Source organism: Crotalus tigris, unplaced genomic scaffold (assembly GCF_016545835.1).
Source record: "Crotalus tigris isolate CLP2741 ecotype Arizona unplaced genomic scaffold, ASM1654583v1 scf7180000019004.2909048, whole genome shotgun sequence".
In the NCBI taxonomy this organism is placed as follows: Eukaryota; Metazoa; Chordata; class Lepidosauria; order Squamata; family Viperidae; genus Crotalus; species Crotalus tigris.
The window spans coordinates 1,079,914-1,096,284 of NW_024097319.1; the positions used below are offsets into that span (position 1 = coordinate 1,079,914).

General features: G+C 44.4%; 1 protein-coding gene across 4 annotated transcripts in view; it reads left to right on the plus strand.

Moving 5' to 3' along the window:
* Nucleotides 1-16,371, plus strand: part of VEZT (vezatin, adherens junctions transmembrane protein) — a 48,809-nt gene that overhangs the window by 15,783 nt on the left and 16,655 nt on the right. For 3 of the 4 annotated variants that reach the window (XM_039358125.1, XM_039358126.1, XM_039358124.1), the window contains exons 2-3: nucleotides 3,773-3,907; nucleotides 15,266-15,355. In XM_039358125.1, coding sequence (XP_039214059.1) covers nucleotides 3,773-3,907; nucleotides 15,266-15,355 — 225 coding nt within the window. The remainder of the gene's footprint in view (nucleotides 1-3,772; nucleotides 3,908-15,265; nucleotides 15,356-16,371) is intronic. The other variant, XM_039358127.1, reaches the window with a different exon arrangement.

Consider the following 16,371-nt stretch of genomic DNA (forward strand, 5'->3'; position numbering starts at 1 on the left):
CCGCAAATTCAAAATGCACACACTACGCTCCATCCTTGGAAGCGTAAGGAAAGGGGATTTTCTGGCATCGATCGACCTCACGGAGGCATACTTACATATCCCTATTTCTCTGGCTCACCGCCGCTTTCTACGGTTCGCCTACAGGGGGCACCATTTTCAATACAGGGCACTTCCATTTGGCCTGTCATCAGCGCCCAGGGTGTTCACCAAGATTCTGGCGGTTCTGGCAGCACGCCTAAGAAACATCCCGATCAGAGTCCAGTGCTACCTGGACGATATTCTAATCCAGTCATCGTCCGCCCAACAATCTCAGGCGGACCTAAAGTTAGTGATAAAGCTGCTGCAGGACTACGGCTTCTCGGTGAACTTTCCAAAGAGCCACCTAACCCCAACTACGAGAATACTCCATCTGGGAGCGGTCATAGACACAGAGGAGTGCAAGGTGTACCTATCACAGGAACGCCTCAGCAGCATAAGGAAAGCCGTAAAACAGGTAAGCCGCGGTCAGTCAGTGACGCTGGTCTGCCTCTCCCAGCTGCTAGGGAAGATGATATCGACCATAGCAATAGTTCCTTGGGCAAGGCTGCACTCAAGGGAACTGCAGTGGTTCATGCTCCCGTTTCAGAGACAGCAAATCAGTGCATCCCGGAAGAGGGTAGGCATACCTCTGAGAGTGCGACACTCCCTCAGGTGGTGGCTATCTCCAGCTCTCCTCAGGGGGTCCCCCTTCAGGGAACCAGACAGAGTAGTAGTCACAACAGATGCGAGTTTATTTGGCTGGGGAGCCCACTTGGGGACCAAGTGGACACAGGGCCGCTGGTCAGCAGTGGATCTCCGACACAACATAAACTGGCTCGAGCTGTGGGCTATTCACCTAGCGTTAAGGCATTTCCACAGCAGCATAAAAAGCAGGCACGTACTGGTCCTGACAGACAACGTGACAGCCAAGGCCCACATAAACCGTCAGGGGGGCACACACTCTCGCTCGCTCTCGGCCAAGGCCCTCCTACTGGGGGCCTGGGCGGAACAAAATCTGGCCTCCATAAAGGCCGAACACATATCGGGGGAGGCAAACATCCAAGCAGATCTGTTGAGCAGATCAACAATAGATCACTTGGAGTGGCAACTACACCCGAAGATCTTCAGGGAGATCTGTCACCGCTTCGGGCTTCCCCAGGTGGACCTATTTGCCTCTCCTTCCAATGCCCACCTAACTCGCTTCTTCTCCCGATTCCCATCCAGGGGAGCAGAGCAGACGGATGCGTTACGGAGCCCATGGCCAAGGGGACTCCTGTACGCGTTTCCATCCTTACCTCTCCTTCCGGCGGTAGTACACAAGATTCTGCGGGAAAGAGCCAGGGTAATCCTTGTGGCCCCTTATTGGCCAAGGAGACCTTGGTTCGCAGACCTGAGGAGTCTCTCCCTCACGAATCCATGGCGGATTCCTCCGGAGAGGATCTCCCTCAAGCAGGGGGAGATCTCCCACCCAGAGCCACAATGGCTACAACTAGCCGTCTGGCTCTTGAACGGTCAATTTTAGCCAAGGGGGCTTGCTCACAGGGTATAATTAGGGTCATACAGGCATCAAGGCGCCCCTCCACGAACCGTATCTACGAGGCCATGTGGAGAAGCTTCCAGTCATGGTGCTCTAAACAGGAATTGTTACTCGAAGGGATCACAGTTCCCAAGATCCTAGAATTTTTACTAGATGGCCTAGAGAGGGACCTCTCGCCAAACACGCCGCGCAGGCAAATCGCCGCCCTCTCAACTATATTTTCTGCCAGCCCCGGTGAATCCTTGGGCAAGCATCCCTTAATACGATCCTTTCTCAAGGGGGCTGCGAATATCAGACCGCCAACCGTGCACAGGTATCCATCGTGGGAACTACCACGAGTACTACAAGCTCTTACCAGAGCGCCCTTCGAACCACTCAAAACATGTGACATTCGCTACCTGACCCATAAGGTAGCATTCTTAGTAGCTATCACGTCAGCTCGACGGATATCCGAGTTAGCTTCTCTCTCAACGAGGAAGGACCTGTGTCATTTTCACAGGGACAAGGTAGTCCTAAGAATAGACCCTTCCTTCATTCCAAAGGTCAACTCCTTTTTTCACAGATCACAGGAAATAGTCCTACCAGACTTCTGTCCAAACCCAGCTCATCCCCTGGAGCAACAATGGCACACCTTGGACGTACGAAGGGCACTAAGACATTACATTTCGCGCACAGCGGAATTCCGACGCTCGGAAGCGCTTTTCATATCCTTCCACCCCGCTGCTAGGGGCCGGAAGGTCTCATCCTCTACCATCGGTAGGTGGATTAGGGCATGCATCACTGGGGCATACCAGGCGGAGTCCTTGCACGTCCCCAAGCATATCACGGCCCACTCCACAAGGAGCGCTGCCACCTCAGCAGCATGGGCCAGGCAGGCTTCTATTGAAGAAGTATGCAGGGCAGCCACTTGGGCCTCGCCCTCTCCATTCATTCGCCATTACAAAATTGACAAGTACTCCTCTGCAGAGGCCTCCTTTGGTAGGAGGGTTCTCCAGCAGGTTCTAGACCAAAGTTACACACGGGACCAGTCTATTCCCCAACCCAAGGGACAATAGGCTTTGGTATGTCCCACTGCGTGGATTATCCATCTCCAGTGCTGGAGAAGGGGTGTTGACTTACCTGAACACCTTTTCTCAGCACGGAGATGGATAATCCACACCCACTCTTATAGACTAGGATAATAGGGTATATTTAGTTGAGCCAAAACGTCTTACTGTCAGTCAATGGCTACGCTCGTGTCAAGACTGGGAAATCGTGGTCCAGGACAGGCGTGGCAACTTTGGCTGACTGATCTGATTGGCCAGGAATACAGTCTCAACCCACTGCGTGGATTATCCATCTCCGTGCTGAGAAAAGGCGTTCAGGTAAGTCAACGCCCCTTCTCTCCATGTAGATGCAGTTCCATTGAGGACCACACGCTGAGTATGGCTGGTCAGCCAGCTATGAATCCATCTGGTGGTGATGCTGTCTAACCTACATTTTTCTATCTTATCAAGTAGTAGGTTGTGGTCTACTTCATCAAATGCCTTACTGAAGTCCAAGTAAATTATATCCATAGCATTCCTCTGGTCCACTAATTTTGTCACCTGGTCAAAGAATGCAATAAGATTTGTCTGGCATGATCTGTTTTTTGACAAACCCATGGTGGCTTTTGGTAATGACTTTGTTTGCTTCTAGGTGTTCACTGATTCATTGTTTGATTATTTTTTCCAGAGTCTTCCCAGGTATTGAGATCAGGCCGATTGGTGTGTAGTTTCCTGATGGGAGCTACATCAGCTCTTTTCCAGTCCTCTGGTAGTTCCCCAGTGCTCCAGGATCTTTATATCCATTTAATATCCACCTGGGCTGCTGAATGACTTTGGGAAAAAAAGATCTTAAAATTGGGCGCAACTCACTTAATGACTGCATTGCTTAATAATGGATGTTCTGGTCCCAGTTATGGTCATAAGTTGTGGACTACCTGTAGTTCCAATAGAAAACAAGTTTTCTTCTACTTAAACTAGATTCTGTTTATGTTTCCGCAAGGCTGCCGTTGTATAACAAAACATGAAGTTGGCTTTTAAGTAGCCTCACCAGTGTCATTTCTTGAGATTTTTGTTTCCGAGATGCATTGTTTTCATCTAACATTTTGTAATATTTCAGTAAACTATAACCATTAATTTCAGCTCTTGTTTACAAACAAAACAGAAATAAGTAGCTTTTTTCATTTCATTTTAGAATTCACCACTTTATCAGTACTTACAGGATCTGGGACACACTGATTTTGAAATATGCTCACCATTGTTGCAGAAATCAGAAGAATGCACATCCAAAGAGGGACCAAAAGATATGGATGTAAGTGTTATTCAGGAGGTAGGTAGGTAGCGTTATACACTATATAATCTGTGAAAATTTTGATAATAGGTATCTGTTTAAAAATGCATTTTCTTTATGAAACTTTCCCTGTTTGCATGTGAATGCTGTTGGCAATGTTGTTTATTTGTTGGCTAATGCCATTGCTTTTGGACCTTTTATCCCAGTTGTTCAGAATCTTAGGATTTAAAGAGCTATTAAAGTCAAGTAATAGACATTGTACCTTTGCCTGTTGTGTTTGGGGGTAGTTGTGGTAATTGGGAAGACACTTGTTACTTTTTCTTGTTTTATTCATGTTATTAGACCTTAATATAGTGTTGCAGTTCAGTTGTTCCAAAAGAGCTCAGTTTCATCTAGCAGCAGCCAAAGCAGAAGAGATCAGTGATTTGAACCCCAAAGGATGCATTTTGTGAGAGAAAGAGAAATATGGAATATTATGAAAAGATGTAAGCAGTTCTATCAGTTTTTATATTTTTCTATTCTAATTCAACTATTACCAAAGTACTGTTTTCATTGCCTTAAGGCCCGCAGTCCAAAAATAAAGGAAAGGGAAGGAAAGGAAAGGAAAGGAAAGGAAAAACCTCAGGTATCAAAGTCTTATTGAAATGGCCATGATTAATTAGATTGGAATCATTAATTAGACTGGAAAATATGTTTGTATGTATGTATGTAGAATTCAGGAAAAGGAAAGGATATTTCTGAAAAAGAAAAAAACGTAGAAATTCCAATCAAAAGTTCTAAAGAACTCTTGATCCCTTTATGTATTTGGTTTTTTTTTGAGAATGATCAGTGGTAGTCCCAAATATATTTCTATTGGAACTTATGGATCCTAAGCTTTGTTTGCAATGTGTCTATTTATTCTCTGGTTGGTGATACAGTACAGTGCAGGCAGAAATGGAGTCCACATAGGTTTGCCACATGGCAAAATTACCCACAAAATTACTGGTTCTTAATTTCAGGTATTTTTTTCCTGGGTTCTAGCATTACAGTTCTAAAACAGAAATTCCCATGGATAATACAACCCCTGCAGGTTTCTGTTTCTGTTTTAAGCAAAATAGCAACTATACTTATCGTATGAGACTAAAGATCAGAAATCTGGAATCTAATTCCCTGTCATTTTCCTGTAGTTAAAAATAAGCTTATTGTTTACATTAAGTTCAGTCTGAAGGCTTTTAATTTAAAATATATATTTGGAGTAAAAACTAGGTCTGTTCATTGTAGCAGAGATAAGATGAGATGATGAAAACTCCGATGGATTGCAAGAAAAAGAAGAGAATCAGTTTAGTGGTTAAGGTACCAAGTAGAAAGTGAAGTCTGATCTCACCTTAGGCATGAAAGCCAGTTGGGTGACTTTGGGTCAGTCACTCTGTCCCAACCCAATTCACCTCAGGTGGTGGTGGCTGTGAGGAAAATAGGAGGTGGAAGGAATAGTAGGTTATGTTCCTTGAATTATTTATAAAATAATTAAGGCAGGATTTTAAAAAATCTAAATCTAAAAAAATACAGGAATAAGAAGTTTAAAAAGAGTTGCCACTGTGACTATATCTTGAAAATGAAGGATCTGCAGCATACCCAGTTCAGTAAGGTCTGGGCTTGAACTTGGGGTTTGGATTGGTGACATCCATATCATGTACAATCTGTAATAATAGATTGAAGAGTCTGAGTGGGGGGTCCTTGGTGCTCTTTGAGCTTGCCTGTTTTCTTGCAGAAGTTTCATTACCTTAACTAGGTAACATCATCAGTGCTAGTGATGATACCTAGTTAGGATAATGAAATGTTGGCAAGAAAACAAGCAAGCTCAGAGAACACCAAGGACCCCTCATGTCAACCCTCTGCTACAAATATTCTCCTTCATTGGATGAGTCTGAGTGGGGAGCAGTGTTAATAAAATTAGGCTAACAGGCACAGTAACAATCTTACAGATTGTTTGCTTGCAATGTAATAAGCACATTAAGTATCACATTTCATTTTTGCATAATTTCTAAATTCTTCTGTGTAGAACATAATATATTAGCTAAAAATAACATACCCTACCATTTTTGTATCTCCTTAATACGTGTATTGTCAAACTGATATCTTTTTTCCTGTATTGCTGAAAAATGAACCTGCCGTTTCCTTTTGTTTTTCACTGATAGACAACTGTGAACAAATGTGTAAACCCTCATTTGTTTTTAATATGCCAGAAAAACAAACAAATATATCTTCTATCCAAACTCTGAAAATAAGCCAATCATTCTGGAAATGATGGCACCGTACTACCACCCTGCATCACCTGCCTCCCCATTCTTAAAAAGCAAAAATGGAAAATATTGTCAGCATATGACAAATATTACTACCTACTAATTGTCTGTTTTTATTTCTTTTTCTTACTCTTCTAAAACTTTTTTCAATGACTTTATTTCTTATAATTTTGAAGAGGAAAAAATATAAAGACTAATACAAATGTAAAAAGATACAGAGCTGAAGATTCTGCTTGGATTTCAGCATGGAGCATTTTCAGTCAGTCCCCAGAGGCAAAAGGGAGTCCTTCTCACCAGGCGACAACTTGTGTAGTCCCTGCCAGCTTCCCCACTGACTTTTTGGAAAAGCCAGCAGGGAAGATTGCAAATATATGATCATAGAGCATTTGGCAACCAATTCTGAGTGCAAATGGGTTCCCAAGCATCCAGATGGTGACTGCAGGGGCATCGCAGCAACCATAACTTTAGGGACTAATTGTAAGTCCTTTCATTCAGCACCATCACAACTTTGAAAGACTGTTGAATGAATAATTGTAAGTTGAGGACTATCTGTATCTCTTTGCTCCAAACTAGTTCAAAAACTTTCCAACATTATTTTTTTAGATTTAATTCTTTGTCATCGTGCTCCTCAAGACAAATCTCAGCTTGCAGACATTTAACTCTCATTCAGGATTAGGCCTACATATCAGAACATTTCCCGATATGGCTCAGCAAGATGAGTTTATTGAAAGCAGGTCTAAGCTAATATACACATAGACTTGTGTACTGTAGGATCCATAAACAAAGCACTTAATTACACATTCTAGGTTTTTTCTCTGATCTTAATAAGTAAACAGAACCTAACCTTTCTTTCAGTTGCTTTACAAAGGATGTGACCTTTGTTGACATAACTGTTCTCTTCAATTTCGGAACCACCGGTTCTTACAATCAGCTTCATTCCTTATATTTTTTCTCTCTCTATTTTCAGTTTCTTCTCCCTTTTGATCTAAAAACATCAGGTTCTTTTCCCCCACTCTCATTTTTCTTGGTGATGGCTAGATTTGCCATTTGTGTTGATTCTCTTCTTTTCTTAGCTGGAATTATCACTACATATCACTTCCCTCCCCTCTTTTTTTTAGGCCTCTTCTCCCTAAATGGTTTGTTGCTTATAGAATTTGTGGCAAAAAAAGAGGTCTTGATATATGCCCTAATACAGTGTTTCATTCAAGTAGTTTAACTAAATATGAATAATGCTACCTTTACATTCAGTTTCTAAGTAGAGATAAGAGGGTTAGTTAAGCTGGTTGACTGACATTATCAAAGTGGGATTTTCTCCTCTGGGCTAGCCATATATGATCATTTTCCTTTCTTTTCTTTAGCTTTTTACAGAGTTACTTGCATTGGGTAGATTTTTCCCATGGCTGTACTTTTCTTTCTTCAGTGGGACTTTAGCCTTCTTCCCACTCACAATTACTTAAAGAGAGCTCCCCCTGGTTTCCTCTGGAAACAGTAAACCTTCAACAGCTTTATTGGTCTGGTAGTCATTAATCTCTTTTTCTCTTCTATTTTCTTTACTATCTGTCTGGTCTTGGGATTTATTAACAGTAGAAAGAACGATATTTCTGGTTGGTTGGATAAGTGACAGGATAGCAAAAGTCATGGGCAACTGCATGTGATCATATCCCTTCTTTATAAGATATGTTGGTTATGGTTAGTTTAGCAAAGTTAAGAACTGTTTTTAAAAACAATTTGTTAAAGCCTCCTAATGGGAGATGGTTAAAGAGAAATGGATTCTATCTGTTGGATTAGCACCAGGGAGACCCAAATTTAATCCACCTTCTGGCATAAATGATTTTGAACTAGATATTATCTCATAGCCCAATATAACTGACAGATTTGTTATGAAGAAAAAATAGATTAATATGTGTGCTGCCATGAGCTCTTGAGAAAATTTGATTTATTAGATCTAATAAATCATACATTATACATAAGCCATCCTGTTCATTAACAAAAAAAAAGATAGAAACACTAGCAGGGGAAGTAGTAGGTGTTACGTGGTCCTAGCTTGGTGCTCCGCAATGGAAAGGAAAGCCACAAACAGAACGATGAACAAAACAAACTTTACTAAGCTTCATAGATGGGAAAAGTCAGCACTGAAACTTGCCTGTTCCCCGTGCCTTTACATACGAACTCTACTCGCCCCACCCACAGTGGAATCAACCCCACCCAGCCAATTCCCTGTAAGCCAGCATCCAGTCAAATACACATAAATACACGTAATTGCTGCGCCCCGCATCCTCCGTTCCTCCCAAGAGTCCCTCTGGCCATATTCTCTTTAATAGTCTTCAGTCTCTTGTCGGTCCCTGCGAGGTCCTAAAGCCCCTCCGTCTGCACTTGTGCTTGTTACGAGACACCGAGTGATGACATCATCTGCCTGCTGCAGCTCCGCCAGAACTCTAGGTGGCCGACACCACTGAATGGTGAAAGCAATCGCGTCGTCTGAACCAGGGACAGGTCCTTTTCAGGCAGGTCAGCAGGAGGGTGATGAGGTATACTGGGGGGGTTGTCAGGGCACGACATGCCACCCCCCCTACCAGGGTTCCCCCTGGAAAGCAAACAAAGCAGAGTTAGTAATGTTGCCTCTCTGGTTTTGATTTCCCTCCCCCTGGCTTTCCTGGATATCTCTTATGGAACGGTTGGACTAAACAGGGTGCATTCATATCAGCTTCTTCCACCCAGGATGCTTCTGACAGAGGGTATCCTTTCCATAAGACTAGATAATACAGCCTACCTCGTTTCTCCCGTGACTCCAGTATTTCCTGGATCTCGTAATGGTCGGACTTTACAGGCCCCAGGGCTTCCGTTACGCGGTAATGGGAAACTGGTTTCAATAAGCTACTGTGAAATATGGGATGCATTTTACCTAGAAATCGGGGAAGTTGGAGTCGCACTATTACTGGATTAATCACTTGGATAATTCGGAATGGACCGATATACTTCGGCCCTAGTTTTTTACAGGGGACTCGTAGACGTATGTACTTGGTAGACAAATACACCATTTGCCCCATGCTGAACGGTTTATTGGGTCTGCGTTTTTTATCTGCCTGTACTTTTGCATTGTCGCTTGCCTTTACTAGAGCCTTTTTAACTACATTCCACACCCCGCTAACTTGAGAGAACCAGTCTTTAGGTAGACATGGTTGAGATCCATAACTGCTGTATTCGGGTATGGGTATGAACTCTCTGCCAGAAACCACCCTGAACGGAGTGAAACCGGTACTGCTGTATATAGCATTGTTGTATGCCACTTCCGCAAATACTACCAGTTCCACCCAATCAGTCTGCTGGTATGAAACATAGCTCCGCAGGTATCACTCTACTGTTGCATTTGCTCTTTCTGCAGCTCCGTTTGTGCTTGGATGGTATGCTGAGCTTAGTCCTTGTGAGGAGCCTAGTAGACGTACAGAGTTCCGCCAGAATCGAGCCGTAAACTGAACTCCACGATCAGATATAATTCGACATGGGGTTCCATGGAGACGATAGACATGGGTCAAAAACATATGTGCCAACCTTTGAGCTGATGGTAATCCCTTACAGGGAATAAAATGGGCCTGCTTAGAAAACAGATGACCACTATATCCTTTACTCTCAGGGAGGTCCACAATAAAGTCCATGGCTATGTCTTGCCATGGATACTTTGGGTCAGCAACTGACTGTAGGAACCCTATAGGCTTTCCTGGATTGGGCTTGGAAGTAGCACACACAGGGCAACTTTTTACATACTTTTCCAGGTCCGACCTCATTTGGGGCCATCAGAACTGACATCTAGCTAAATGCAATGTCTTTAAATAACCGAAGTGGCCTGCCTGTTTGGAGTCATGACAACGGTAGAAGATACGGTTGCGTAATGTCTATGGAATATACAATTTAGTCCCATACCATGCCAGACCATCCCGTAGAGTCAATAACCCCTTGTGTTTCTGTCACCATGGGTCTTGTGTGAGGGCCGCTTTTAGTTCGCCTTCAAGGTCTATGGTTACCGGATGAGACATTACCTTGGCGACACCCTGCGTATATGGAGGTAAGATCGCCTGCACCACCTCCTCCCGTTTGCTGTCATATTGCGGCATCCTGGATAATGCATCCGCGAGGAAGTTCCGACCGCCTGGTACATGTTTAAGATGAAACCTGAAACACGGAAAGTATTGTGCCCAACACACGTTTCAGCGAGAGTCTCCTTGGGGTTTGCAGCACCTCTAAGTTTTTATGGTCGGTCCAAACCTCGAATTCATGTTTCGCCCCCTCCAATAAATGCCGCCTCGTGGATAAGGCCCACTTTACCGTGAAGGCCTCCTTTTCCCAGATGGCCAACACCCTCTCTGGTTCAGTTAACTTTCGTGATGTGTATGCGCAGGGCTGTAAGTTCCCGCTTGGGTTTTGTTGGAGGAAGACTGCCCCCACCGCTACGTCACTAGCATCCGCCTGTACCACAAATGGTTGTTCTGGATTTGGATGTAGTAAAACAGGTTCCTTGGCAAATAAGGCTTTCAATATTTCGAACGCAGACTGACACTCAGTGTTCCAGGCTAGTCCTTGTCCAGGGCATGGACACACAGTGTTCGTTTGGGTCCACAGCAAAGTGAGAGGCAAAGCCACCATAGCAAAGGAAAGAATGAATTGTCTGTAGAAATTAGCAAAACCCAAAAAGCTTTGTAATTGGCATCAGGTTCGCGGGGCTTGCCATTCCAATACACTCTGCACCTTTTTTGGATCCATCTCTATTCCTGCTGCAGATATCATGTAACCTAAATAGTCGAGGCATGTTTGATGGAATTCACACTTTGATAATTTTACAAATAGCCGAGCCTCGAGCAATTTACGCAACACATCGCGCACCAACCGGACATGTTTTTCCATTGTGTTTGTATAAATTAGTATATCGTCCAAATACACTAGCACCCCACAATAGAGATGCTCGTGTAGTATCCCATTGATGAGTTGCATAAAAACCGCGGGGGCACCCTGCAACCCAAAGGGCATAACCCGGAATTGGTAACTACCCAGGGGACAATTGAATGCTGTCTTCCACTCGTCACCGGGTTTAATCCTAACCCGGTAATAACCTCCTGCAGATCCAATTTTGTAAAGATCCTCCCCTGGGCTAGATGGGCTAGGAGGTCTTTCATTAAAGGAAGGTACATATGTTCTATACAGATCGTATTAATGCCTCTGAAGTCCACACAGAGTCAGAGACCCCCATCTTTTTTCTCCTGGAACAACACGGGTGCTGCGATCCGAGACCGGGCTGGCTGTATAAAACCCCGCACCAAGTTCTTGTCGATGTAACGCCTTAACTCCTCCAACTCCCAGGGCGTCATGGGGTACATACGCAGCTTCAGCAATTTGGCTCCCAGCATAATATCGATGGCACAGTCAGTCCAACAATGGGGCGGTAAGCTGTCACATTCCTGTTCACTAAATACCTCCGCAAGATCGTTATATACTGCTGGGAAGTCTGGACCTTGATCTGGTTGGTGTACGGCTCCTTTAGCCCCTTTCTCTATTGTGTCCTTTGCATTGACCTTCCCTGATGGTCCGTTCTCACTACCTTCCTCCAACCATGGTGGGCGAGGACCAACACCAAGACGCATATGGCGGCAACCACCCTCCCACCATATGGTAGGTCCCCACTTGTCCAGCCATTCTAACCCTAAAATTACTTCCTCAGTCACGGAAGGAACTACAATAAACTGGAGAAGTTCCCAATGGTCCCCCATTTCCAACCTTACTGGCTCCGTTACCAGTGTAACTGGAGCCCCCCCAGAAGAGACCCATCCGCTTGTTCAAATCGGATTGGACATAGCAGACACCTAACCCTAAGACCTACTTTCTCTACAACCCTCTTGCTGATAAGACATCTTGTACAACCTGAATCAATTAATGCCTGGTACTCACTAATCAGGCCTGTGGTAGGGCTTGTCAGGGAGATTGGGATAGCAAATGGTGCTATTGGCTGGCTTACCATAGGATCGTCTTCTGGATCCATATTGTCATATTCCCCCAGGAGGATATCAGGGGCAGCTGGTGTTACCTCCCCTGAGGGTCGTTGGGGAGTTTCTCTTTCGGTCTGTCATAGTGCTCTTGAACGGTCCGGAGTCGTCTTTGGGGTGACCCCAGTCTCCCCTGGGTTGCTGAGGTGCCTTGCCCTGCCGGAACCAGGCACTCGGCTATCCAGTGTCCTGGCCGGTTACACCTGAAACCCACCTAAATGTCCCTTTATTCGTTGGAGCAGAAACAGGTGGTGAGGGGGTAGGCGGTTGACGCCCAGGCTCTTTTGGTCGCTCCCCTACCCGCTGGGGGTGGACTGGTCAGTTGTAACCTGTCGAAACTCTTGCAATCCTGCATCCAGTTAGGTCACAACTCTGAACCATTCCTGGAGCCTACATGGTACACCCCATACAATGCAGGCTTGTCACAGGTCTCTATCTAGCCCGTTACGAAAATGGTACACCAGAACACACTCTGGCCATGTTCTTAACCTGCCAGCAGCACGTTGGAACTCCCGTACATATTCCCGTACGGGCCTCCCCCTCTGCCTCAGCCCCAATACCTCCATTTCAGCACATTGAACCCGGGTAGGGTCTTCAAATCGAGCTCTCAGTGTGTCAAGGAACAGTCCAACGTCACCCAACTCCCAGGCTAAACAGGTCAGCAGCCCAAGCAGCCACCTCCCCTTGTAAACTTGCTGTTATTGCCACCACAATAGCCCATTGGGAAGAATACTGTGGAGTAAATCTATCCAGGTGACTCAGAACATCTCCCATAAACATTGCTAGTCTATCCGGATCCCCATCAAACGTCACTCCTATGGGTGGCGGAACCCAGGCCATGCCTGCCGGTCACAGGGTGGGAGCCTGTACAGCCCACTGGCTGTTATCCGGCCTTATGTCCCTACTCGGGCCTTGGGCCCCTGACCCTACAGATTGAGAAAACAAGATGGACCGGCTGGTAGGTAAAGCTGTTGAGGCTGCACTGGTTCGATCCTCTCGCCTATGACGACCCTGATCCAACCTGAACCTTGGGCTGGTCAAACAGAATCCAGAGGAACCAGCTGGGCCCTGAGACCCTGGAGCGCCACCAGACTTGGGTAGATAACCCGTTTCCCCAAACCTATCACGAAGGACATCCAAGGTATATTGCCCAGGTGCTGTAGAATAACTCCACTCGTCATCGTCATCACTGGTAACACATCTCTCCTGCCATCCAGATAAGGGGTCCCCCCCTGCCGGTCACATATGGTCCTCCAACCTCTGAACGTTGCAGGGCTGAACTCAGCCATCAATCCTCAGAAGTAGTTGCAGACGTCCTCTGTACAGATTCACCCCCACTGGTCACCGGCTGCTGGACGCTCTCTTTAGGCCGCACCACCAGCAAGGCCTCCACCACCTGCGCCTCAATGGCTATTCCCTTGTCTGTGGGTGATTTCGGAAGCTCCCCCACTGGGTCGGCGTCCTGGACTCCTTCAGCCATGACCGTTCTGGAAACACCCTCACAACCAAGACTAAGGGGATGAGAATGACAGCAAGGCAAGTAAGGGAGTGCCGACTTACTGTTACATCGTCCTAGCTTGGTGCTCTGCAATGGAAAGGAAAGCCACAAACAGGAACGATGAACAAAAGGAACTTTACTAAGCTTTGTAGATGGGAAAAAGTCAGCATTGAAACTTGCCTGTTCCCAGTGCCTTTACATACGAGATCTACTCGTCCCACCCACAGTGGAATCAACCCCACCCAGCCAACGCCCTGTAAGCCAGCATCCGGTCAAATACACATAAATACATGTAATTGCCGCGCCCCGAATCCTCCGTTCCTCCCAAGAGTCCCTCTGGCCATATTTTCTATAATAGTCCTCAGTCTCTTGTCGGTCCCTTCGAGGTCTTAAAGCCCCTCCGTCTGCACTTGTGCTTGTTACAAGACGCTGAGTGATGACATCATCCACCTGCTGCAGCTCCGCCAGAACTCCGGGCGGCTGACACCACTGAACGGTGAAAGCAATCGCATCAGCTGAACCAGGGACAGGTCCTTTTCAGGCAGGTCAGCAGGAGGGCGATGAGGTGTACTGGGGGGGTTGTCTACCACCCCCTAAGAGCGTTGCCGGGGACGACAGTATGACAGATGAAACTTTTCTGTAAGTTCTTGTTGATAAATTCCTTTAGATGGGCTCATTTTGTATCTGATACTAGGTAATGGTATTTGGGGAATATAGGCTCTAGGACTGATAGTGGAGTCACAGAACTGGTGACAGGAAGGGCTTGTTTCCCCCTTTTCAAATACAGCAGTATATCTACAGTACATATGAATTTAGCATGCAAAATTGAACAATGCACTTACTGAAAGATGATGATGAAGATTTGAGGCCCTGCAGACTGAGTGTTGCATGTTGGGGACTCATCTGGCCCGTGATGATGAAGATTGTGAGTCTGTAATCAATCTTTTCTAAAGACCATTACAAAATACAAAATTGCACAAACTTTCATGATTTCTGATGATTTATAAAGGTTTGGAATACTCTGTGATGGGTCTTACAAGGACATTTATGTACAGGGTGGACAAGCTCTCCGTAAAAATAGACATATAATTTATGTGCATTAGTGCAACTTGTCTCAGGCAGAAGACAAGAGGTGTTCTCTTCCAAAGAGAGTATTATTTGGGAGACATGATCCAGCTTGTATTTTTGTGTGTGCATAAATAAAATACTTGTCATTATCCTTTCAGTTTGAATTATATCTAAGGATTTCATTCCAAGATACATAAATAACATAATAAGGGGATAGTTATTATAGGTATATATTGAGAGAATATTGGCGTGCCGTATTTTCAAGTGCTAACTAATTGACATTTAAACACCATTCTAAAATAAGATTTTATTTTAAAAGATGCTGAGGTCTTAGTGAATTGTAAAGTAGATAATATATTATTTTTTTAATGTAATATTTTTTTAAAAAAACACTTTCAGTTTGACATGCCTGCTTTATAGTATGGTTTCTTTGAACTTGGTTAGAATGCAAATAATCTTCAGATGAAAGTAATGAAGACTGTTTATATATTTAAGGCTTCAAACAGTTTTTTATTTTTTACAGAAAGACATCTTGTCAAACGTTGTTGAGATATTAAAAAGCTGGCTTCCTTTTTCCCTATATAAGAAAAAACATGATATACTTCATCAATTGGTAAGCACCTGTTATTACCAGCTCACTTTCCTTTCAAGAAATTCACCCATTTTCCTTGATATTTGTATATATAATTCCTTATTATTTTATTACTATTAAGCATTTGTTGACCGTATTACATGCTGTAGTTTGCAAACTAAAATATTTGGTGTTTAAATCTGAATAGAAGGTAATGTGTGAGGGAACTAAAACAGTCTTAATTGTTCAAGAATCATTTTTATATGTGTTAGGAACATACGTACTCTTTTATTTTTTGTAGCTTTTTTTTTTGTTTTCAAAATAAATACGGTATTAATACTAAAACAGATCTTTCTATACATGTAAAATCTTGCAAATTGTATTTCATCCAAAAATTGATGTTAGAAGAGCAATTTGCTGGCAATTGGTTTTCAGTCCTATTTCAAATAATCACTTCTACACATATTCCTGTCTCTGGCCTCAGTTATTCATTTCCACTGTGGGATGTTACCAATTGATGAGGCAAGCACTGTTAAGAGAAAATGCTATAGAATTACTGCTGGGTATATAGCCAGTGTATCTCTTTTGAAGTCTAGATCCTTGAAAATAAAAGGCTATGTTGAAATGAAAACCCATCAGACAGGCTGAGTAAGTCCAGAGCTGCTATAATTGTTGGCACAAATATTTGTTTTTCCTGATACAGTATTGCTACATTAGGGGCAGGGCCTAAAACAGGAGGTGTACAAAACTGGCATTTTTCTTTCTAGCACCCAAATTCTCTAACTCAGCGGTTCTCAACCTGTGGGTCGCGACCCTTTTGGGGGTCGCATGAGCCTTTCACAGGGGTCGCCTAAGACCATCGGAAAACACATATTTCCGATGGTCTTAGGCAGGGCTTGTCAACCGCCTTCTCTCCCTCCTCCCCTACGCTCCACCTCACTTGTTTGTGGAAAATATACTGCTTGGCGGCAGTCTGCATGAACTCTACCAAATGTGCCCTGCAGGGGGTGCATGAAGAGCACAGGCGCAGAGCAAGGCCCCGCCCTCCCCAGAGACTC